At 39.6% G+C, this 23,950-nt stretch overlaps 1 protein-coding gene across 5 annotated transcripts in view; it reads right to left on the minus strand.

Moving 5' to 3' along the window:
• Positions 1-218: 218 nt before the first annotated feature.
• USP45 (ubiquitin specific peptidase 45) overlaps positions 219-23,950 on the minus strand; it is a 54,744-nt gene continuing 31,012 nt past the window's right edge. For 4 of the 5 annotated variants that reach the window (XM_053381528.1, XM_053381530.1, XM_053381529.1 and 1 more), the window contains exons 9-18: positions 22,362-22,449; positions 17,748-17,829; positions 16,444-16,535; positions 13,400-13,456; positions 10,657-10,800; positions 5,645-6,335; positions 3,373-3,470; positions 2,568-2,654; positions 2,079-2,232; positions 219-830 (exon numbers count right to left, since the gene is read on the minus strand). In XM_053381528.1, the coding sequence (XP_053237503.1) occupies positions 700-830; positions 2,079-2,232; positions 2,568-2,654; positions 3,373-3,470; positions 5,645-6,335; positions 10,657-10,800; positions 13,400-13,456; positions 16,444-16,535; positions 17,748-17,829; positions 22,362-22,449 (1,624 nt within the window). In that variant the 3' untranslated portion in view covers positions 219-699. Of the gene's footprint in view, positions 831-2,078; positions 2,233-2,567; positions 2,655-3,372; positions 3,471-5,644; positions 6,336-10,656; positions 10,801-13,399; positions 13,457-16,443; positions 16,536-17,747; positions 17,830-22,361; positions 22,450-23,950 lie in introns of those variants that run through there. The other variant, XR_008329473.1, reaches the window with a different exon arrangement.

A 23,950-nucleotide genomic window follows, 5' to 3' on the forward strand; every position in this document is an offset into this window, starting at 1 on the left:
CCCCCAAAAAAGCCTTCTCCAAAGGAGAGGGTTGCACAGTGAGGGTTGTGTTATACTAGCTTGCAGTGGGAGGGGGGAAATCACCAAAATTAGATGGAAGAATTTTGCTCTAGTCTCTCCTGTACAGTCCTCTGCCTCTCCTTTTTGCAAGGTAGAGAAAGAGACTGCTTATATGAGCTGCAACCCTACTTCTGTATTAAGGAAAAATCAGGCACAACTCCAGTTCATTTCTCAATTCATGTTTTTTAAAATTTTGCTTATCCGAAACTGAAATTTCACTACAGTATTCAGTTTCCAAGCACATTGTTTCAAATGCATTTTGGGGATTTAAATAATGAGCATGTGGGCTTATATTCAGAGAAACATGAAGTTATTTCCACTTACACGAGGTGATTTTCTGGTCCTCCACTCTGGTGGCAGCTCAACATGCCCCTTCCAAAAGCAGCAACACAGGGTGCTGAAACTGCACCCTCTGCTGTTTGATGGGCAGCTGCCAATCAGCATAGTAAGCTACCCTACTTATGTGTGCATCTAGGTGCTTTGTGCATGCACCAGCTTCTCAGAACGCAAGGCATTGTTTTTAAAGTAAGAAATCATGGTAAATTTTGTATTAGAGAACAGATAAAAGCACAATATTTACATGTACTGCTGCATTTAAGAAAACACAAAAATAACTTAGACTTTCAGTATTGATTACAGCTACAGTATTCTTTCATAGAAAAGCAAGTAAGCTTGTGAATTTAATACTCTTGATTCTGTAACTGCTTGTACATGGGTATCACTGACATAGACCCACTGTCCTACAGTGGCTCCTACAGAGTCTTTCAAACCTGAAATGCAAAAAACAAAACAAAAAGCGTTATTAATTACCATCATAGTGCAAAAGAGAATACAATATGACTAAGCCAATAACTGCGAGAATTTTGAAGGTTTGCTATTGTATAAACTTCACTGAAACTTTGTTTTCATATTCTCAGTACTGCCAGCTTTGAACACTGTCTCAGCAAAAGAGTACAAATGAGGAAAGGCAGCGTTTTCCCAACTGCATGTTAGAGTGAGCTAGGGTGGCCTTGAAAATTGAAGCTACTTTGTTGGATACTTCCACTGCTCTGTGCTTGGGCAGGGAGACGAGGGCCAGGAGTGGGGGCGGGGGGCAGAGAAGAAATGGAAATAAAAGTGCACAGAGCACCAAAACCCCACTACATGAGCAGTGGATTTCTCCTCCTTTCTAGCCTCCTGAGATTTCACTAGAAAATTGTCCATGTTACAAATACATTTCTGCTTCTGTGCAGGCTACACACTGATATTTTAAAGAAGAGAAAACTTAGCTTCTGAAGATACCCATGTCTACAGTTTATGGGGCTGCTTTGTAAATGCAGAATCATTGAGTCTACAGCACAGATATCCAGCAGTCCTGGATAATACACAGAATCCTGAACAATGTGAAATCACATATTATCTCCAATGTAGAAGATACAAGATTTCAGCAGTAAATGTTAAGTTAAGAAGAGCCCTGCTGGCCCATCTAGTCCAGCAGTCTTTTGTCATGGTGGCCAATGAGATGCCTATGAGAAGCCTATGAGCAGAACCTAAGTGCAATAGTGCTCTTCCCACTGACTTCCAACAACTGGTATTCAGAGGCTTACTGCTCCCAACATAGCCATTCATAGCCTTACTGTCCATGCATCTGTCTAATATTTTAATGCCATCCAAGTTGGTGGCCATTATTACTACCTTATGTGGGAGAGAATTCCACCATTTTAATTATTATGTGCTGTGTGAAGAAGTACTTCCTTCAGCATGTCCTGAATCTTCCAGCATCCAGATTCAAAAGTTACTATTTATGACCAAAGGCTGGAAATCTTGAATGTGCAAATTATTGCAAGCGTAAGAAACGGAATGTCTTAATTGTCCTTTTGCTGGAAAAAGGTGGGCTGGATCTAAAAGATAAATGTTTATTGTAGCCTGCAGAAGTACTGAACTGATAAAACCAACTGCGTGATACCGAGAAAAGGGCATGCATTTAACGTACTAGATGTGCGTGTCCCAAAAATACATCATTTTCCTTAGGTACATACCTTGAACATTTCTGTTGCTAGAAATGTGCTCCAAAATCTTTTTAGATGGTGCTCTGACTTTCACATATGCTGCATAGTGACCTCCTCGCATGGACCCACTATGCTCCACTATTCCATAAAGAGAATAGAGAACTTTCCCACCATCTGCCACATTCTTCATTGCAAAAACAAAAGGGAGACAGAAAGAGGAAAATGTTATTTCCATGCAGTGAGTTTTGAGAACATACTCAGCTTAAAAATATAACAATTAGCAAAAACAGTGACAAGCCTTCACTAATTCTACATCTTAGGCAAGCAAAAGGTGTTTTGTTTTTTTAGCTATTACCAATTCAATACAGCTATCTTGACTTGGCAGAGAAATGAAGTTTTCTGTGATTTAAGGGGAAGCCTTAGGCTTCACTTGAAAACAAAGACAGCTGTAAAAACTGAAGGCTGAAATTATCTTTGAAGTACTGTATAAATTGAAATGGTGCTTCTGACATGCAATACCTTGCAAGAAGCAGAACAAAACGGAGCCAAGTCCAAAACAAGAGGGAAATCCACATGACGGTTTACTTTCCTTAGACTCATACCAGCCTGAAGAAGAAATGAAATATTTACTGTTTCTACTTGAGTGCCACCTGAATCCAGCTGTACTGCAAAAGCACAGTACTGAACTTTTTAAATTCAAAGATTCTGAATCGACTACAATGACAAGAACAGTATACATACACTGACAAATTTATTTATTTACTTGATACGTTGATAAGAAAATTGCTAAATTCAGTCATGCAGAAATGCAACATAGAAGGCTAAATTGCAGTACCATGAAGAGAAAAGCTGCATCTGTTGAAATTATGCATTGTACAGAACTAAACTGCATTTTTGAAAAATCCTATAAATCTAAAGATGCACTAAGAAAATGGCTTAGTCATTTCTACCTTATTTATTTATAAGCCACACAGTCACAGAAAATATAACAAGGCAGTACACAACATTGAGAGCCAACAAATACTACTCAGAGTAGACTCTTTGAAATTCATGAACCTTTGTTAGTCATGTGTATTAACTTCAATGGGGTCTGGTCAGAGTAGGGTTAGCATTGGATACCACCCTAAAACACATTTTTCTTCGGCTGCGTATAAAAGGATCAAGTCTTTGATATTTCTTCCATAGTCAAAATGTGACATGGATGAGAATAATTTTCATCAGCAGAAGAATTACTAGTCACTCTGGAGAAAATACAATTTTACAGAAATTCAGTACAGTCCAAAATTATAACTCCTTTCAATAACACCTTATTTCAAGACTTTACCTGATGAAATCTTTTCAGATGGAGAACAAGAACAGCAGGAACTGAAGAAATCAACAGCTGCTTTCTGGCATTTGTATATACACCTTCTATTTTCTTTTCTGTACAGAAAAAAATATACCAATTTTAAAAGCATGGCAGTATTTTTATTTTCTGCAGTATTTTAAGTATGCATACAATCCGCACAAAAATCCAGAAAGGTGAATGTTTAGTAATAGTCCTATATTCCTATTTTTCAGATGGCAGCTGAGGTTAAATACGCAATGATTTCCCTAAAGTCACCAACACAGCTAAATATCTGAACCAAAAGTCTCCAAGATTTAATTCCATTTGACTTTCTACTGAGAACATTGGCTCAGTGAACATACTGAATGTTCAAAAATGGTCAGAAGGCCCTCTCCTTTTTTGCTGGATATTTTGGACATAATATTGGAGAAAAAATATTTCAGATTTGATTATTAATTTTATAGTCAAACTAAAGGAATGGCTCTGGGAAATCCTGTTGCCCCTAGCACAGCAAATTTATGTAAGTCCTACTTCAATAGCAACTGTCAGTTCTGAAAAGAAGAAAAACCTTCATGTACAGTACAGCAAGTATATGATACACAGATATTTATATTACTGCTAAGCAGGACTGTGTGCTTTCCCCATGTTTTATACAGGTGAACATGGATGATATTCAGTTTACTGATCATATAGACTTACAACAGACACAGTGTTCGATGTTATGATTTATAACTCACACATACAAATTTGTGTAAAAAAAATTACAGTAAATCCACTTTTGAAACAGATTAGATACAGTCATGGAAGAAACACTTATCAATTTTTAATTAGCCCAGACACTCAAAACAGTGTCTCCATGCACTGAAGCAATATATCTCTGATTATCGGGTGCTAAGGGCAAACAACTTGTGGAAGTAGACAGACCTCAGTCTGGTCCAGTAAGTCATATTTCTAAGTTTCTGCCAGAGAAAATTCAACTAGAGGAAACTATTGTCACCTAACCACTCTCCAACTGCATTATTTCCCATGTTTACAAACCACAAGACAAATCTCCATATCTTTCACATTGGAGTGATTTTGCTGAGAGGAACTGGGAGACATCAATAGAAGAAGAAAAACGCTGTAAATGCATTTTGGCCACAAGAGGGCATTAATATACAAATACAAATTAATGAAAGATGGTGACAAATGTCGTATTTATTTAGGTCCTCTAGAATAAATAAATCACACATGCACGTATAGACAAAACCTATTTATGCTACTGGAATAAATTACATATCTGGGGAATCTGCATAAATTTCATCAATCACAAGCTTTGTATTATATGCCAATTAGAGTTAAGGTTTTGTGGAGTTTCTTGTTGTTTTTAATTTGAAGTGCTTTGAATGTATCACATCAATATGTAATTGAGTGCATTTGTAGCCAAAATGGCATTATTCACACAGAAGAGGGAGGTTATTAGCATGCTCTGGAGAATCACAAGTTCTGTAGAGAGACAGCCCAAAGAGGACTGAGTTTGCCTGAGTGAGCATAGAATGACAACCAACTGTCCCAAATCCTGCACGGGAGCACTGTACACCACAACCTTATTTTGCAGGCCCCATTTGTGTTTGTGTCATACAAATGTAATGGTTAAAAAGATTTAAGATTATTGAAGAACTGTACTGAGGTCAAAAAGATTTGCAAAGACATGGTGAGATGAACAGATTCCCCTCAAAAATGCACATTAGTTCAGTCTCTTAAATGTCACTGGTTGTGTTCTGTGGTGCAATCATACAGCTTTTCAGGGACTCTTGGTTATACAGCCAGAATCCAAAGGACTATTTTAGGCTGATCAAGGTCTTGGAAATGCCCCAAAAGAGTTCTGAACTTTATCTCTGGAGAGCGGACTTTCATGCCGGGTGACAAAAGGTCTTTGAAATTCCTCTCTGTTTCAAATGCAGTTTACCATGCAGGATTGGTACCTCTGGTTACGTACTTAATTCGTTCCGGAGGTCTGTTCTTAACCTGAAACTGTTCTTAACCTAAAGCACCACTTTAGCTAATGGGGCCTCCCGCTGCTGCCGCACGATTTCTGTTCTCATCCTGAAGCAAAGTTCTTAACCCGAGGTACTATTTCTAGCGGAATCTATAACCTGAAGCGTATGTAACCCAAGGTACCACTGTAATACATTCCCCGTCCCCCCGCAAGTGTGCCAGAATCATACACTCCTTTGGACCCTGAAAAGTTGTCTATGTGAAACAATATACTCAGCCACCATTTCATTACCTGTGAAATTTCCTTTCTTCTGGTGCTTCTGTTTCCGTTCCGTACAGTTCTCACACAAAAGTTTGTTGTTTCCCATTAAGAGCTCCACATATGTAAACTGGTAGAGGCATGACTGAACTGAACATTCTTTAGAACTAGTTATGTAACATTGAGAAAGAGTCTGGAAAGCATTTTGAGGGTTTTGCAGTAACGTGGGGTTCTCTGCTGAACCGTCTATGTTGTTGGACAGACTTGACAGCTGATCTCTACTGAGAGTCCCTTCAGTCTCACTGACACCACTACCCAAGCAGAGGTTTGATAAGCCAGTAGTAAGTCCCTCTATACCGCCATCACTTGATTTGTTACACTGTGATTTAATGCTTGCAGATAAATGCTTATGCTCATCAGTGCACAAGCCAGGTGTGCTACAAGCTCTGCTGGAAGCAGTTTGCTTAGAATGACTTTCACTTTCAGAGGCCTCACTGTCTGCCCCAATGCTACTTTCAGAATGACTTGCTTCTTTTTCACTGCCTTCCGTCTGACTTCCATTTGCTGCAGATTCCATTACCGAACTGCTGTCTCCTGTATATGGAACAGCAGATCTGCCTTCACCTTTAGTGTTTCTGACTTTTTTGTGCATGATAAAATGTCTTGTATCTTCTTCAGCAGAGGAGGATTTTTTGGCAAATCTTCTTTCATGATTTTCTTGGTTCTGTCAATTTCCACATCATTAGCAAAAGGGAGGAAAAAAACCCAAACGTAAGTCTGTTGAAAATCCATAAAAGCATTGCACTAACTCTTAAAAGCATTTCAAAAAGATGGTTTTTAAAAAACAAAAAACAAAACAGTGTTTATTTGCTTTAAAATGTCTTTGGCGATGTACTCCAGCCTGAAATATCCTACCTTTCTGAGACAGAAAAACCCTTTAACCTATATTATGGAAACCCTACAGCCCCTCCCAGGTGTTAAGATAAGCAGAAGGGGCTTCTTGGTAGTTCTACTACCCTCAGGCGTTTGGGTGGTGGTAGTTCTGGAGAGGGCATTCTCTATGGCAGACCCCAATATCCTTGTGGATTTCCATGGTCTTTATATAAGATGACAACAAAACCAGCCACAGAGGGCACAAAGACCTACAATTTGATAATGGTTTTGAGGGGATTCCTTGCACAAATGATGATGATCCACAAGTATCTGTGCATTGGATCCATGTTTTTGCATGGCAGTGCTGGAAAGCTCTGGATCTGTGATGTTTACAGATTAGTGAACACAGACACAGCTGACCAGTTATTTGATAGGAGTTGCAGAGGAGTCCAGTTTCCTTTCCCCAAATAACTCGCCTACCCCCATGCCCTTCTCAGTTACTCCACCTTCTGGTTAAGCTACTCAGGTACAGATGAGCTCTGAAAAGTATATAGAGCTGAAAGATGTAGTGCCTAAAGGTAAAGGGACCCCTGACCATTAGGTCCAGTCGTGGCCGACTCTGGGGTTGCGGCACTCATCTCGCTTTATTGGCCGAGGGAGCCAGCGTACAGCGTCATGTGGCCAGCATGACTAAGCCGCTTCTGGCGAATCAGAGCAGTGCACGGAAACGCCGTTTACATTCCCGCTGGAACAGTACCTATTTATCTACTTGCACTTTGATGTGCTTTCGAACTGCTAGGTTGGCAGGAGCCGGGACCGAGCAATGGGAGCTCACCCCGTCGTGAGGATTTGAACCGCCGACCTTCTGATCGGCAAGTCCTAGGCTCTGTAGTTTAACCCACAGCGCCACAACCCTAGGTAGTGCCTAGGATATCTTAAATTAAATGCATTAATTTAGTATTGCAAACAAAAATATTTAATTACTAACTAAACTTAAAGCTTAAATTTTTGATTCCATGCAATTCAAACTTAGATTCCATCTGTAATAAAATCTCTTACGCTTTCAAAATCAATTTATCTTAAGGGCTTGTAAAACTTCTGCAATAAATAAAGAAAAAACAGTGGCAGTTCATTCCTCTCATGACTCCAATTCTACAATATTTCATGGATGGATTATTCTTAACATAAAGCAATTTTGGCTGGTTTGAGCAGTAAGTGGGATATGAAAGCATAAAAAAATGAACGTGTACAACTTAAGTAAAACTGAAAGTGTTTAAAAATCCCTCTTGAGAACTATATGAACAGTATTATACATTTATCAACACTACAAAGTTTAACTTTGATTAACAAAAGCAGCATTAGGCTCAGCAAAAAGGATTTAAAAGCCTGCCTTCCAATGAAGTGTTGGGTTTTTTCCAAATGCCCTTGGATATTCAGATATAGCTGGGCTTTCTGTCATCCTTGGCTAAGGAAAGAGGATCCCAACACATGGTGTTTGGAATTGGCAGTGCCCTATCTCAAAATAAATTTTCTAGTAAATATAAAGATGGTAAATATCCCTTAGGTGATAGTCCTAAATTACCTCAGCTGGAACTAAAGTCCACTGAATTCAACCGGGCACACATACAAGTTTATGTTTATATGACCAAGGGGACCAAGAAAGCTTTCCACTAGCAACAAGGAACTTTCTAAATGAAAAGTGAACCATTTAACTATAGAGTGTAAAGACCTCTTTAGGTCATTTACACACTCCTCAGATGTGTTTCTCTTTATTTTAATTCAGACTTTGAATTCTAAAATTAATCAGCCTCTAGACCCTATTAGAATTTTCCCAACTTGCTGTACTATTATGGGCAAGTCACTCATCTAAAAATGGGGACGGCTTCCATTAATTTCCATGGCTCAAAGCTTATACTCTTAAAAGCCTTTCCAAACAATCAGGAGGAAGGGAATTGCACTTTAGTTGCATGGGATCCAAAATACCCTTCCTTACAGAAGCACTTGCATTGGCTGCATCACATTTTCCTAGTGCTCAAATCACAGCCTATGTTGCTCTTCTCCCAGCAAGCAAGGTCCTTGGATTGAAAATTCTGCCAGGAATGTGGCTGAGCAAGTTTCATGGGCCACCAACAGGCCATCATCATTTCAGGAAATGGAAGAGTCCAAGCCTGTACCCCAGAGTAGGGGACCCACTACCAATACCTGCAGGCTCCTGATCCTGATATACTCATCCTCGCTGCTGCTTGTTTATCCGCCCTCTTGAAAGAAACAAGCAAGGAGAAGGAGCAGAAACCCAGCATGCCTCACTGATTATCTTAGAGGACTGGGCCAGTGGGAGAGGTAAGCAAGTGAGAAACAACAGCAAGGTAGAGGGCGATCTCATGCAGTATCTTGCCTCAAAGTACCAAAAAGCAGCACTTGGTACTATCAGTGACTTACTGATACTGCTGATGACATTCTTGATCACCCCATCCCATGTCTGAGACTGCACAAAAGAGACTTGCATGAAAGTTGAAACTGACTGCTTTCCCACAGGCCAACTATTGGGGGGTGGGGCGAAACTCATAGTGTTTACAATTATTCAATTCCCATTGAAGGATTTCCCAAATAGCCCCTGAAATTCAGTTCCCTGTATTGCTAGCTCTGGATTCCTCCACATACAGTCTGAGCATTCCCACTTGTCTTGCCTTTTAAAAATAAGAAGGGGGGAAGGGAACACAGCACAACTATTATTCTCCATGCATTGTACATGGCCTCAATTTCTCACTGCTACCTCTGAATCAATATGGATTTTTTCTCCCAAAGATTAAAACATAGCAGGGGCAGACTGTGGACTGATGGTATCGCCACAATTCTTTTAGTGAGCTTTGCCACTATACAAGTGGTAGAATGTTTGAAGGAAGCCTTGTGGTCCAGTTTCTGAAACTGGAAAAATAAAAAAAAGCATCTCCTAATTCCAGACTCCATTAAAAAAGAGGGGGAGAGTTTCTACAAATTTGCATGACTGCATACAAAGAGATGCCAAGTAGAAGATTTTGTGCTAAGAGCAAATGTATCAAAATCTGAAACCGACAACAAACATAAAAATCAAAGCATTTGTGTGTATATGGTAGTGGGGGGGGGAGAGAAGGGGGGAGAGAGAAAGAGCACAATAATGGAAGGGAATGGAAAAATAAAAAGCATAAATAGCCATTGAAACCTTAATGCCATCCAAAAATAAATAAGTAGGTTTTAAGATTTTCAGCAATGGTATTTTTAAAGTCAGTGGATTAAAAGAACGACTAGGAGATGGGAAATTCTGCCAGACTGCCTTAGAGGCCTCACGCTCACCACTCAGCTGTTAAGCAAAATATTTTTTCATCTGTCAAATGCTGAAGGATATAGGTTAAAATTTTAAATGAAAAATGGTCTGAAGTATTCTATTTTCAATAAATGATCTAAACATAAAAGCTTTCCTTGTAAAATAATCTACAGTAGAATATTTGCAGCAAAAAATATCAGCATCTCACATTGTATTAGCACATCATATCTGCAGCATGCTGTGCCACCATCAGGAAGAACCATGTTAAGAGGCTGAACTATGGTTCATAGGCCCTTGGGCCACTGGAGGCTGAGCACATCATGGAAGCCATGTTCCAAGTCTCCTGGGAGACTGTGTTGGCTGCACTTCTCATATAGTACACCCTGCCAACTGATCCACCAAATGGCACGAAGGCTGACTTGTCTGCTCTCTTGGCCAGCCCTGCACTGCTTGCAATTGCAGCCAGAAGCAAACTTGGACAACACTAGAGGAAAGCAGGGAGGAGGGCACAGAGTGTGGAGAATGAATTTGAAAAGTAGCTTTTTATTTTATTTTGTTTTAAGAAAGAAATATCATTTTTAAACCCTTTTTTTAAAACAAAAATCACCTACAGACACACACACATACAATATTTATAGGTGTGGGTGTGAATATATCACACACATTTAAGTTTCATAAATACAGTAAAATGTATTAACACCACATCATAAGCCCCGGAAGTATTCGGTGTACATATATCAAAAAATCTGCAATACAGTGCTGTAGATTAAGAGAGACCTATTCAAACCAAATTTGCAGCAAATTTCCATAAAAATGTGATTTGTTATACAGCTAGTTGAACTACAGATCAGCAATGCTGTTGCATTCTTACCTTATCTTTTGTTAACAAATGTTTTCTAGACAATTTAGATTGTTGATTATTCAGAGCAGTAACAGAAGAACAGTTGTACTCAACATCTGCTTCTTGGATATGTTTACCTCTGCTTGTCCTCCCAAAAGGAACAGGTTTTGAGATCTGGAAAATACACGTAGTTATTCAAGGTAAAACATACAATCTCCTATATAAAAAAATATCTTTCCCCCCTACCTTTTCCAAACAAGAAAGTGCTGGCTTATATCAATATGCACAGGGTAAATTAGACATTTGACACTTTAAAAAATATATATCTGGTTAGTTTACTGGTCAAGTCCTAATCATATCGTGTAAAATAATATTAATGTGTTTAAAAATTTAACTAGATTGTGTTAATAATTACAAAGACATGTATCTTCTAGAAAACTTCACAAAATTACTGCTCCCAGAAACTTGAGAGAGTAGCAAAGGTCAAGGCTTTCCTTTTAAAAATCAAATACAATGGGCTAAATCAGCCTTTTCCAAGCTCAGGTCCCTAGTTGGTATACAGCCCACATCAACCCCAACCATTAGTCATGTTTGAAGGGAATAATGGAGGTTGCATCTGGGCACCCAAGGCTACAGAAGGCTGGGCTAAGATGTAGTCCTAAGCCTTGAGCACTTGCAATCTATGCAGGGTTGCTCCTTCAGGAACTCCAGAAGCTGCCTTATACTCGGTCAGGCTACTGTTTCATCTTGCTCAGTAACTAGCAGTGACTTTCCAGTTTTCAAATGGGGTTTTCTCTGTAGATGTAGGGACTGAACCTGGAACCTTCTACATGCAAAGCACCTGCTCTGCTAATAGAGCTTCAGCCCTTCTCCAAGAGCTATGGTCCTGCCCTCAAAATGTTCCGGCAACTGTAGCTAAGTGTCTATGAACAGCTGTAGAATTTCCAAACATAAATCAAGTAGTCCCTGAGCATTTTCAGAGCACATTCATCTATTATAAATTCATTTGGGTATTTTATACCCTGCTTTTAGGATTAAAATTTCTCAAAGCCCTTTTTTGTTAAGTTCACGAAGAACTGATGTCTGTCTCACCATTAGGCTGACTACCTAGGATGGCTGCAGTGTGATAGGTGTAAATCAGCAGTGACTTAGGAGGCTGTCTGAAGTAGGGGAAGAAGCTCAATAAACCAGGGTTAGGGAACTTGTGATGCCCCTCCCCCAGCTGTTGTTGGACTCCTAACTCCCATCGGCTTCGAGCAGCACGGCAAATGATCAGAGTCCAGCGACAGTTGGGATCTCCACCAGTTCTCCATCCCTGCAATATGTGAAGTCTAAGTGTTCCCTACAAAATGGTGGCATCATTGCCTTATTAAGGAGTGCATGCATTTGCACATACATATTCATTACATACAAGTGGTCAAACATGTAGTAAATTGACCAGCTTTCCAACTCCAGAACAAGTATAAAAAGTATAAAATTGCTTGAAAAAGAAGACACACACACAAAAAACACAACCCACAAGTAAAAGATCCTGCAAGCTGAATGTAGAGATTTAGCCAACTCCACCTAGCTTTCTTCACTGCACCTTCCATAGTCATTACATGCTGGTTTCTCTGTTGAGAGATACTGTTTGCTAATCTATTTTACATAGCAGGGTCCTAGGGTTTTAAAGGTCCCCTCCACCTGCTTGACTGGCCATGTACCACATGCTTCAAGGCATATCCTTCCTTTCTTTACTATTGGTGACCGATTAAAGTAATACAGTACAGCTGAAAGTGTGTACTCACATATGCTTGTTTTAATAAATTTCAATTCACAGAAAAATGTGGTAGATTTGTACATGCATATGGGCTATCCAGTCCAAATAAGTAGCACTAGCCTAAGGAGATCATATGTTGCAGAAAAGCAAAAGAACTTCAACTCTACAGGTCATACTCAAACATCTGACAAGGCTGGGCTTACAGAATACAAACTTCATTTATTTGCTCATTTCAAAGTCGTGAGGCGGCTTAGATAACCAGCTGAGGACTGCATCCATCAGAAATAGCTCTTTTCCCACAACAGTGATCCTTACCCATCCCCAATAATGCTACTTGTTAAAAATACCTGATTGCCTGAAGAAGTTCACCCTTCATGGGTCAACACTGAATAATTTAGGTCATTTATTTTAAATATAACTGATGCGGCTGAGCAAATTCCTTCTCTCCCACCTGTCCACCCTTCAAATACCAAACACTGTGAGAGTGCTTATACTTTATGAGGAAAACACCTCTTTCCATAAGACACTTCAGTTACACTGCATGTTTTCACTGTGATAACAGATTCATAGCAGAGAAAATGCTAATAACTACTTGTAACACATCAAGTTAATGCTTATACTGCTCACCTTTTATATCTGACAAGATCAGTTGTGTGCTTCTGGTATAAAACTAGTATTATCATACAGGCAAAGGGAAATGGCTAGATAATAAATGTGTTTGAATTTATTAATCTTGCATAAGAGTCCCAATTCAGGAAGAGCAATCCGCACACATTAAAAAGGCTCCAGGCATGATTTATTTTTTTTAAAAAAAATCTGATAGTCACCCCTTTGGTCAGTGCAGATGGTCAAGTTCAGTTTTGCAGTGCCAATATCTAAGGTTGGGTATGGAGAGACTGAATCCTGGCAATCTAATGTTTTGGCTGCTCCAACATCCAGTCAGTGATCCGCAAACACAGCAGCATGATGCTAATGTAGCAATCGTAGCTATTTATTAAAGAAGTTGTTTCTTACCCTCTCTTCTATTATAGGAAGTGAAAGATCAATGAAAGGTTCCTTTACTGTGGAAATCTTAGAAGAAAGTAAAAAAAGAAATATATCAAAGTGGAGTATGCATCATTTCTGGTTTCCATCATGCATTAGAATCTATAAACAATATCTATAAACAATAAACAAAATTATGTTGTGAACCACCCTGTGATCTTCAGATGAAGGGTGGTAAACAAATTTAATAAATAATAAAAAATTAATAATATCTGCCTAATTCAAAAATATTACACACATTAAGGTTTCTTTATGTAGTGAAGAACTTCACAATACTGTTTTAGAAATGAAGTGACTGTGATTTCATTTTGGTTGTGGTGTTGTTGTTGTTTTTTAAAAAAGCAAAACAGAAGTATGAACACTGTCAAAATCTAGAGATAGGCATAGATTTCATTCGCAACAGAACATTTTGTCTTTTAGAACTTTATTTCAATACTATCAGAACATTATTAGAGGCTAAATTTAGGCACAGAAATCTAAACATGTTTAGTTTTTGGCTGTTTTACACCGACTTTAACATGCTCCCCTTTCTCTTAACCACTAGCATCACTTTAGGCTTCAGCAACACAAGAACTCTGGCAATGGGCCTATACTAATAAGCAGAGGCAGCAAAATGCCCCACTTAGAGACTCCACTGGAAACCCACACATTAACATTTAAAGGTGGGTCATGTTTCTTTCACAGTTGAACTTTGAGAGACACTGATGAAGTCTTTCCAGATACTAGGAGAGGGAGGGGGAAAGAAATATTTTTTCAAGTCCAGCTACAACTGTATCAATGTGGTGCCTGCCAGCAGGATTCTAGCCTTGTTTCCTATGGACAGGGACTCTCCATGTCCAAAAAAGCAAGCCAACGTTTGCAGTTCAGGGCACCGGTTTCCAGCGACTAGTCCCTGCCAATGCTGGCAAGGGAATACGAGTCGGAAACTTGTTTACCAGGGCTGTAGATAGCTCATGCCTGACACCAGCATGAGCAGGATTGCAAGGATGAGGCCACAATGATACAGAACAGTTAATCTTTCTGGCACCCCAATCCTAGCCATATGCATGGATCTAGCTGCTTGCAAAGGCTTTGGCTCAATGACATGTTTTCTGACATTTTGCTTATGAAGTATTCAACATGCATCACACTCGGTAATTTCCTGGTACAGCGAGTCTTAAGGATGTATTTCCCTCGGTGGTTTTTCCCAGGAGGTATCTTGGGAACAAATGGTTCACACAGTTGTTGCAAGATGGTAAATCCCACATTTAAGAACAATTTGCCCCCCAGGGACATTCTGATCTACATTGTGAGGAACACTGCCCTCTTTCAAGGTAGCAAATCTGGCTCCAGTATTTCCATTTATGCAACTGTTCAGCATCATCACTATGCCAGTAGATAACATCATGAGTAAACATTTCAATATGCCACTTCGATGCCACAGACTGCAGGGCTTATTCAGGAATAAATTATTATACTGCTTTTTGATGGTGCAGCATAATAATACTCTAAAACAGGTGTGGCTAACTGTTTTTTACTTGAAAGCTGACCAAATTCACTACTGACCAACCCTTCAGGGTCCACATGCCAGTGATAAGTGTGGCCATTCCACACATAGGGGCAAACAGCTCCCCCCTTGTCAGAAAATCCATGCAGATCAGCTAATTTCAAATGTTTGAGCTAATGACTGAGAAGGTGGAGATTTGGATTCCCATAGGGGTGCTGGGCTCTGCTCACCTCAGAGCTATCTCTACTTTGAAGTGTGTAGAATTATAATTTTTTGGCCAGAGCTGCAAATTCTGAGGTCTTGAAGAGCAAAGAAACTGGCTTGGGGGGTTGGATCAGGTCCCCAAACTGGGGGTTAGCCACCCCTGCTCTAGAAAGAGGAGGAGCATCATGGAATGATTAAAATTGTCCCTTGTTATGCTGGCGTGCAACTGGGTGGTGTGAACAAGTTGGTGGGACAGGGCTAAAGGCTATAGAAAGATTTAAGTCTTTCAATGATGTACTGTATTTAGATTGATATTATAAAACAACAAGTCTCCTGAAAGTTATAATGGAATTGCCACACTGGGGAATATCTCATATTTGCTAAAATATGAAAGCCAATATATTGTCAGCTGGCAGAACTATATAAGGCTGCTGAACAACTGTCTGTCTACCTACCTATCACCCAGAGCCAGCCTCAGGGATCAGCATTGTTGGGCAACAACTGAGGCCCATGGCCTAGCGGGGGCCCTCTGCCAATCCCTGGAATCTCTTGGCCCTCTTGTTGCTTCCTATTTAACTGCTCTTGAATCAAAAGGAAAATTAGGGAAGCAAGAAGGACTCACATACCTCCCCCACCCAACACACACACTCTCTTTCTTGAAATTGGTGGAAACAATCCGGAGGGAGGAATGAACAGTAGCAGAAACAGTAGCAAGGAGGTAGGTATGCCCAGTTAGGGAAAAGGGCCCACTGAAAGAATTTTGTCAAAAGACCTCACCACCAAAAAAACCCAAACCACCCCCATTTATAACTGGCACTACTAACAGCTTCTGGGATATTAGTATTTTCTGTAGATGGCATTTTTAGTTCCATGCTGTGCATGAATAACTAGCTAAGGAACTCTGAAGAGCATGTATAAGCACACACAAAGACCTATAGGTCTTTGATGATAATGTGACAAACCTGCAGAAGGGTTGAGAAGAACATCTAGTTTTTCTTCAAGCAAGGAAGCAGCTACATGGCAGCTGGAGGGATATGTTATACTTAATGCATAATTAGTTTTTGATCTTACTTTCATTACAGTATTAGAATTCAGATCTCCAACCTAAAATTATCCAGGTGATCAGGGTTGTTGTTTTTTATGAAACTTCCTTCTCTATATGAAAGTGAAATTTAAAGGGTTGCACTTTGAAATAATCTGTTTTCTAATATACTATTGCAATACATTGATAAAACAGACAGTACAGAAGTTAATCAAAAAACACAGTACATTCACATCATTAAGTGATCTTTTACTTTAACAAATCAAATTCCAGAATACCTACATTTTCACATTCCTCACACATGATAGTGCTAGTCAATTCACCAACAAAGATCCTATCTATGAAGTTCATCTTCACACCCTCTCTTCCATATGCTGCAAAAACATTACCCTTTTTTAAAGGAGGAAACACATACATCCATTCTAAAAACAATTCATTCTAGGATTTTCTTCTGAAAACAATTAGTGCATTGTAAGTAAACATCTGCAATACTATCAACACAGAAACGTTTCTATTCATCAGTACTTAATACAGTTTTTGAGAGTGATAAAACATTTAGTTTTGATTTCTGTTTCAGATAGCTAACAGCATGTATTTCAAAACAAGGGATTAAAATGCAAAATCTGACTATACCTATCTATATACTCTTACATAGTGGACATTTTATTATGCTATACTGTACAAAGCATCAACAGCACTTCAGAGTGATCCCACTATGTTTTTCCTCCTTGAGTCTGCCTTAAGTATTAAAGAAGTAACATTTAAGGCAGACTCCTTTGCAGGGCAGTGAGAGGAACTTTTGGTTTTCGTATCCAAAACAAGACTCCATAGTAACTTGTAATAAGATATGAAAAGCAAATACTTTAACGTAAATCATAATGCTTGTGTTTTAAATTCATAGATAAAAATATATTCCAGCTCATGTTTTTTGTATGTGTGCTTTGATATTTTGACTTATGCAGCTGTTAAGGCAGTCCTGCTGGTTTTGCCTGAACTTGCTTCCCAGTAAATGTGGAATGTGGCCGTATAAGGTTACAGCCTTATATCTCTGACTTACAGGGTAATTTATGGACAGCTTAATGCCACAGTTTCTAAGTGGTGATTTGCCTTGAACTAGACTTCATAGACTCACCCTCCAAGGGCTGAGAAAAAGGGGAGGGTGTTTTCCATTCCTTCCTCCTCTAGCCTTCACCAAACTGAATCCTCAACTTAATTAGAATATGTATACTTGAGTAGAGGGCAGCGAGCAGGACTTCCTGACCCACTTAAAATTCTAGCTTCTCCATATATATTTTTTTACAGAGGGCTAAAGACAGAAGACAACCTAGCTATGTGAATCATAGCTAGATCGGAGAATCAGGTTACAAGTGTAAAACAAAATGATCTATGGGAGTGTTTTGCATGCGCACTAGATGGCACCAGAATAATAGGCACAAGCCCTGAAAAAGCCACACGGAACCTCCAGTGTGATTCATTTGAATGAAATTATATATTCATGAATACAATATTTCATAGTCAATTCATTTGCAAAAGCAAACTCAAACCAGACTCTGTGCAAGTTAACACATGGCACATTTGCTAAATACCTTTGACTTTCCTTTTTGTCTCTTCGTCTGCAGTTTTAGTTGTTGGATTATTGAATGCTTTTAAGATTGCAGCTTGTATGCGCTGTAAGAAACATTCAGCACATATTTTATTTGTGAAAAGTTCAAACTTGCAAGTATATATAAGTGAAATATATTAAATGAAACAAACAACAACAAATAAGAACATTTGACAATACTGTCAAAAATACATAGCCTCTTACATTTTATACATGGTCAGTAAATTTGAAACTTAAATTGTTAATATTAAAGGTTTCCTTCAGCTGCCTCACTTCAAAGATAACTATGTTTCTTCAGGCAAGCAGCAAACTGATTACAGAATTGTAGAATGATTATCTTTTTCCCTCCCTAAAAAAGCCATGGGAGAAACCCTGAAATGCAAAGTAGAAGACAACAAAATTGCCACCCTAATTTAATTGTTTTAATGGAAAAATGCAGCTGTATTTACTGAGCCAGCTTTCTAACATAAAGCACAATGACAAAAGTAATTAAAGTCAACCCGGTATCTTGGTGATGGGGTATTTGTTACAGGGCTCAGAACCTGTGGCTCACCAGATGTTGTTGACCTACAACTCCCATCATTCCTGACCACTGGCCATGATGGCTAGTAGCAAAGGGAGTTGTAGTTCAGCAGCAGCTGGAGGGCTATTAGTTCCCTGTGGCTAACATAGAATCTATTTAAAAAATGCTGGTATGGTATAATGGCTAAGCGTGTGAACCGAAGTGCCCAGTTTGCTTTTGCCTCGATGTATATGAATATATTTAACATGTTTCAGCTTTCTCTCTCTATAAACAACAGCAGCAGAGAGACAAGGCAATCAGAATTGGGCCTGTGTTGGATGTGGGACAGAGATTAGCTCTTTTCCCCACTGTGGTCCAGATTGAAATAAAATACACACACACTGAACCTCCTGTAAGCCCTGCCAGGGAAGATTCCATTGGAGTCAATGGAAACTTTATTGCTAGGACTTATAATGACCTCAGTGGGATACAATTTCCACTGGGACTTGCTGGGGAGGGAGTGGAAGGATTAACTCCCTCTCCCCATACATCATGGTTCCAATCCTTAGGGATGCCCTAGCCCTCTAGCACAATTAAAAATTGTGTTAGGGAGAGTGAGGCCACACACACAACTGAACTTCTGAAAATAGAAAATGTTAAGTATTAAGTAAAGCCATAATGTTTGGGGGTGGGTTATAGCTAAAACATATATGAACATGGCATTCAATGAAAATCTAATTATATAGTCCACATGTAGCCAAACATTTAAGAACATTAATTATCTTCCAACTAAGTCATGTTTTACTATGCAATGGCATTCTAGATATGGGCCTTTCTAAACTCATTCCTCACATGTGCTGATAAGATGTGTCAGTATCAACATCAGAAAAGAGGGGGGGGGAATACAATTGTATTTCTAACTTAGAAATGATGTACTTGCTCCACTTATACACCTTAAACAGAGAAGTACCATGATAAATGTACTTTGAAATATTAACTACATCACTAGTGAACCAAGTAACAGCTTCTACTTCACGAGTATCTGACCTGGCTAGTGTATTAACTCCCAGTGCCTCAAGCTCTTTGTTCATCTTAAATCCAACAATATACTAAAGAGGGCTAATCAATAAATAACTCAGCAAGTTGGATACCATAAATGGGTTTAAGGCCATAAGCTACTCCCTTTTTGTTGGGATGAGTGCGTTGAACCATTTATTTAGGTCAAAGAAAACATAGTCTTTGAAGGGTTTGAGTGCAGCTAACAATGGTATCAGACATTAATCAATTAGCAGCAGGGTTCAAATACTTCAAGCCCTGGTGTGAAGCATCTCCAGTGCTGGAAAAACCAGACAACGTGCAATTTTGACTGTGGTATTGACTATTTCCATTTGCTGTGCCGTTTTCAAAAAAGGCTCACTTGCATACATTAATGTAATTTAGAAGGATGCAAATACAAAGAACACCAAGTGTTTGGGAATAAGGAAGCATTCTGAGTCCACAAATGAGATTATCAGCATGAATGAAAATTTGAAAGCACTTTAACAGGAAACAAAATGCAGGATCGACAAGCAATAGAGACTCCTTGCACTTAAAAAAAAAGTTGTCATAGATTTTACTTTAAAATAGTCTTTATATTATTGTATTTTAAAGGATCAGAAGATTTTTTATTTAAAAAAATAAAGATCAGATTTTTTAAAAATTATATTTTAATTTATGCAGAATAGATGGTTCAGAAACAAAAGTTTAATATGGGGAAAGTGAAAAACGTGGCTATTTGGCAATTTAGGAAGACTGGTCTAAACTTTTACACTCAGAGTAAATACATTTAAGAGCAGCGTGAAAAACAGGAAGTTTTAAAAGATTCTGGTGGCAGACAGATTGCTCTAGGCATCCCTTCAAATAAAAAACAAAACACATGGTAGTGACACTCTCTAACAATAGCACGATTAACAGCTGTGGGGTTCCCATGACAGACAATGTTGCTCATGTTTTGTTTCAGACTGGCACAACTGTCACGGCTCACAAGATTGACCAGATCCACAAATCTGACATTTTCAGTTTGTCACACATCTATAAAATCGAAAAGGGGGAAGGGGGGGGGGGAAATCCCAAGAGCTTTTACTAGTAATGTCCCTTGCTGTGATGCCTGAGGTGATAAATTCCCAGTTCATACTATTCCACCATTATGGCAAAACATGGGTTTAATTGTTATCAGGGGTGGGATCAAGCTTTGTTTGTCCGTAAGTGGAAATGGGACTAGGAAACAACTTCTACGCAGCTTTTCTTTTTCTGGTTTAAGTAAGACTAGAATGCATAATTATTGGCAAGGTAATGAAATAAACAAATAACTTTTAAGGCCCAGCAAAGGGTGTGTGCTAATTTTGGTTTATTTATTCTAACATAGTATTGGCCAACATTCTATTATAGGCAAGCGTTTTCTTGCTATAAAATTTTGCACAAAGCGATCAAGTGTTTCAAGCTATCAGTTGTGAAAATTAATATCCAATTACTGTATTTTTCGCCCTATAGGACGCACCGTCCCATAAGGCGCACCTAGTTTTTTGGGGGGAAATAAAGGGGAAAAAATTATTTTCCCCCCGCCAGGCGCAGGGCTGGGGCGGGGGAGGCCCGAGCTTCCCCTGACCCCAGCCCCCAAACAGGCAGCTCTCTGCAAGCCGTGGGAGCCCAGCGCTGGCTCCCGCTGCTTGCGGAGAGGTCCGCGAAGCCTGGGCGCGCTGATCTCAGCGCGTGTAGGCTTCGGCATGCTGGCAACTCTCCGCAAGCAGCGGGAGCGCTCCCGCTGCTTGCGGAGAAGTCCGCGAAGCCTGGGCGCGCTGATCTCAGCGCGCGCAGGCTTCGGCATGCTGGCAACTCTCCGCAAGCAGCGGGAGGGCTCCCGCTGCTTGCGGAGAGGTCCGCGAAGCCTGGGCGCGCTGAGCTCAGCGCGTGCAGGCTTCGGCATGCTGGCAACTCTCCGCAAGCAGCGGGAGCGCTCCCACTGCTTGCGGAGAGGTCCACGAAGCCTGGAGAGAGAGAGAGGGGTCGGTGCCTACCGACCCCTCTCGCTCTCCAGGCTTCAGCGAAAGCCTGCATTCGCCCCATAGGACGCACACACATTTCCCCTTCATTTTTGGAGGGGGGAAAGTGCGTCCTATAGGGCGAAAAATACAGTAATACCTAAACAGGAAAAAATTCCCCCATTTCTACTTTTGCTTCTAAACTAAAGCATCAGCATGTCTGAAGTGCTCACGCAACAATCTCAATATTTCCCCTCTATGTTTAACCTATAACTTTATTAGCTAATTAAGCATTAGGGATACTTTTATACTCCAACACCCTAATAGTGTACATGCAAAACCAAACCAAAGCATATTGTAAGCAACCTTGTCCACCATACACGAAGAGCATTTCAATAAAAGCAAAACATGTTGTGTGATGATGACACAGCTGGACTATGTGACACAGGACTATGTGCACCATATTACATTGGTTTATTTTCCAGCTGAACAAGTTAGAGGGAGATCCCAGGACAAAGAAAGCAGTTTCCACATTGACTCATGCCATGTAAGATTTTCTCGTCCTTATTTACACTGTACAGTGACATCTAAGACTTGTGGCTTCAAACCAAGGATTCCACAAGCTATGGCAAACAACCTGGTGAGTAGCCAGACCTTACTGAAGCTAAGGAGGTGTAAAATTACTGAGAGCCTTATGTTAAATTGCCCTCAGATTACTAAACAAAGGAAGACATGAATACAACTAAATAGGAACAAAATAGGAACAAAAAGAAACAAAAACAGACACATATTTGCTACTATTGCACAGATGTGTTAACTTTGCTGGGCCTGGAGTCCAAGGGTCCTCTCCATGCAGTAATATCTTTAATATAGACTCATAGAATTGCATAGATGGAGGGGACCGCATGGATCATCTCATTCAACACCCTGCAATGCAGGAATCTTTTGCCCAACGTGGGGCTTGAACCCAGATTAAGAGTCTATTCTGCTTGTCTCAACTACCACATCAGAGCACCAAAAAATAGTTGAAATGTAAATTTAAGTCTATTGCCTACTTATTGATTTACAAACATATCACCTTTGTCTCTTCTATTCTCATTGCATCTAGCAAATAGTGGAGAACTTCTTGGCTGTCCTGCTGTTGAAATCCCTTAAAGCGAGGAGCCCTGCAAAACGGGAGAGAAGAAATGAGTACGTCTCTAGCAGATGAGTTTTCAGATTCAATAATAAAATCATACGTTTTCTAAATAAGGTAATTTATATACAAATGTGTGTTTGCTAAGGAATCAAAAGAAAACCATGGCCAAAAAGAGAAAACCACAGCAAGAAACAGGAATATATAAAGGTGAAAGGGAGGTGGAAAGCATATAAGCTTCAATATGAGACATAGCTGAGAGGCAACAAAACTCAAAACTGTAGGGGCAACGCTTGAGAAAAGAAACAAACTTATCACAGTGGTGTCAAGTTTCTCCTATACAAGTGAATGGCTGCCATTTGCTCCTATGACAAAAAATAAATGCTGGAATCGTGGCCAAAACCACCAATCCACCACCTCTGAGATCAAATGGCTGATCTTAAATCTGCAGAGATGTTCACAAATTTATCCAGGCAGCCAATTTTCAGAAGGACAGTCCACAGGGGATTACGATTTTAGAATAAATGCTGGAAATTTACAGACCTTCACTCTGAACACATAATGACATGGTTTTTTTTAGTTCCAGTAAAAAATATTTAAAGGTACTTGAGTTTTGGTATATTGAGGGTTATACAGCACCTATTATAAAGTATATGAAGGCTAATCTTAAAAGTCCTACAATATGTAGAAGAGCAGGTAGCTTGCTTCTTTGTTGAAAAGAGCAGCAGAGTATTGTCACATTAGTGCAGCAAACAGCGGGCATTTCATTAGCAAAGAAAAGGAGTGCACACTACCAGCTGTCTTAGATGCACAATGCCAGGTGCTTAATGAAAATTAAGAATAAGTTTTAGCTCACCATTACCAGCATTGTTCCTATAAAAATATTCAACTTTCCATAAAAAGACTGTGGCCCTGTTCACACATAATAGTAAAATATAGTTAATGGTTTATAATAATCACACCTGAGTGGGCTCTTTCATTCTTCCCTGCTTGCGCTAGGGAGAAGCCATGCAAAGCCAGGCTTTCCTGGTAATCAAACTGGACGTACTGATCATAGTTTGTTAAAACAAACCATGATCCCTGGTTCAGACATAACACAAAGGGAGGGATCAAATTCCCCACTGCCTGCTCCCCCCTCCCCCCCAGCAAATATACAGAGTAGTGAAAGAGTCCTCTTAGGTGCATTCACAATAAATTGTTAACTGTGGTCTGTCCAAGCAAGACTGCAGAACGCAAATGTGATAGATACATGTATCAGGCTTATAAATAGTGATTAGCCATGGCAAGTAAGTACTGTATTGTCCCTAGGTGAAGAGGCCAGAAAGGGTTACAGAAGTTTGATCTTTATTTATTTTAGACCTAAACACAGGTCAGCTACAGACTTTGGTGGACTGATTTCTTAAACTGAAATATTATATTCAGAGTCTGGTCAGTTTTAAAACAAACAGTAATTCTTACTGCAGAATACTATACATCCTTATCTAAGCTGCCCCTGAAAGGCACTATCTCATGGGAAACTGAAACTTGTTTGT

Source organism: Podarcis raffonei, chromosome 3 (assembly GCF_027172205.1).
Source record: "Podarcis raffonei isolate rPodRaf1 chromosome 3, rPodRaf1.pri, whole genome shotgun sequence".
NCBI lineage: Eukaryota > Metazoa > Chordata > Lepidosauria > Squamata > Lacertidae > Podarcis > Podarcis raffonei.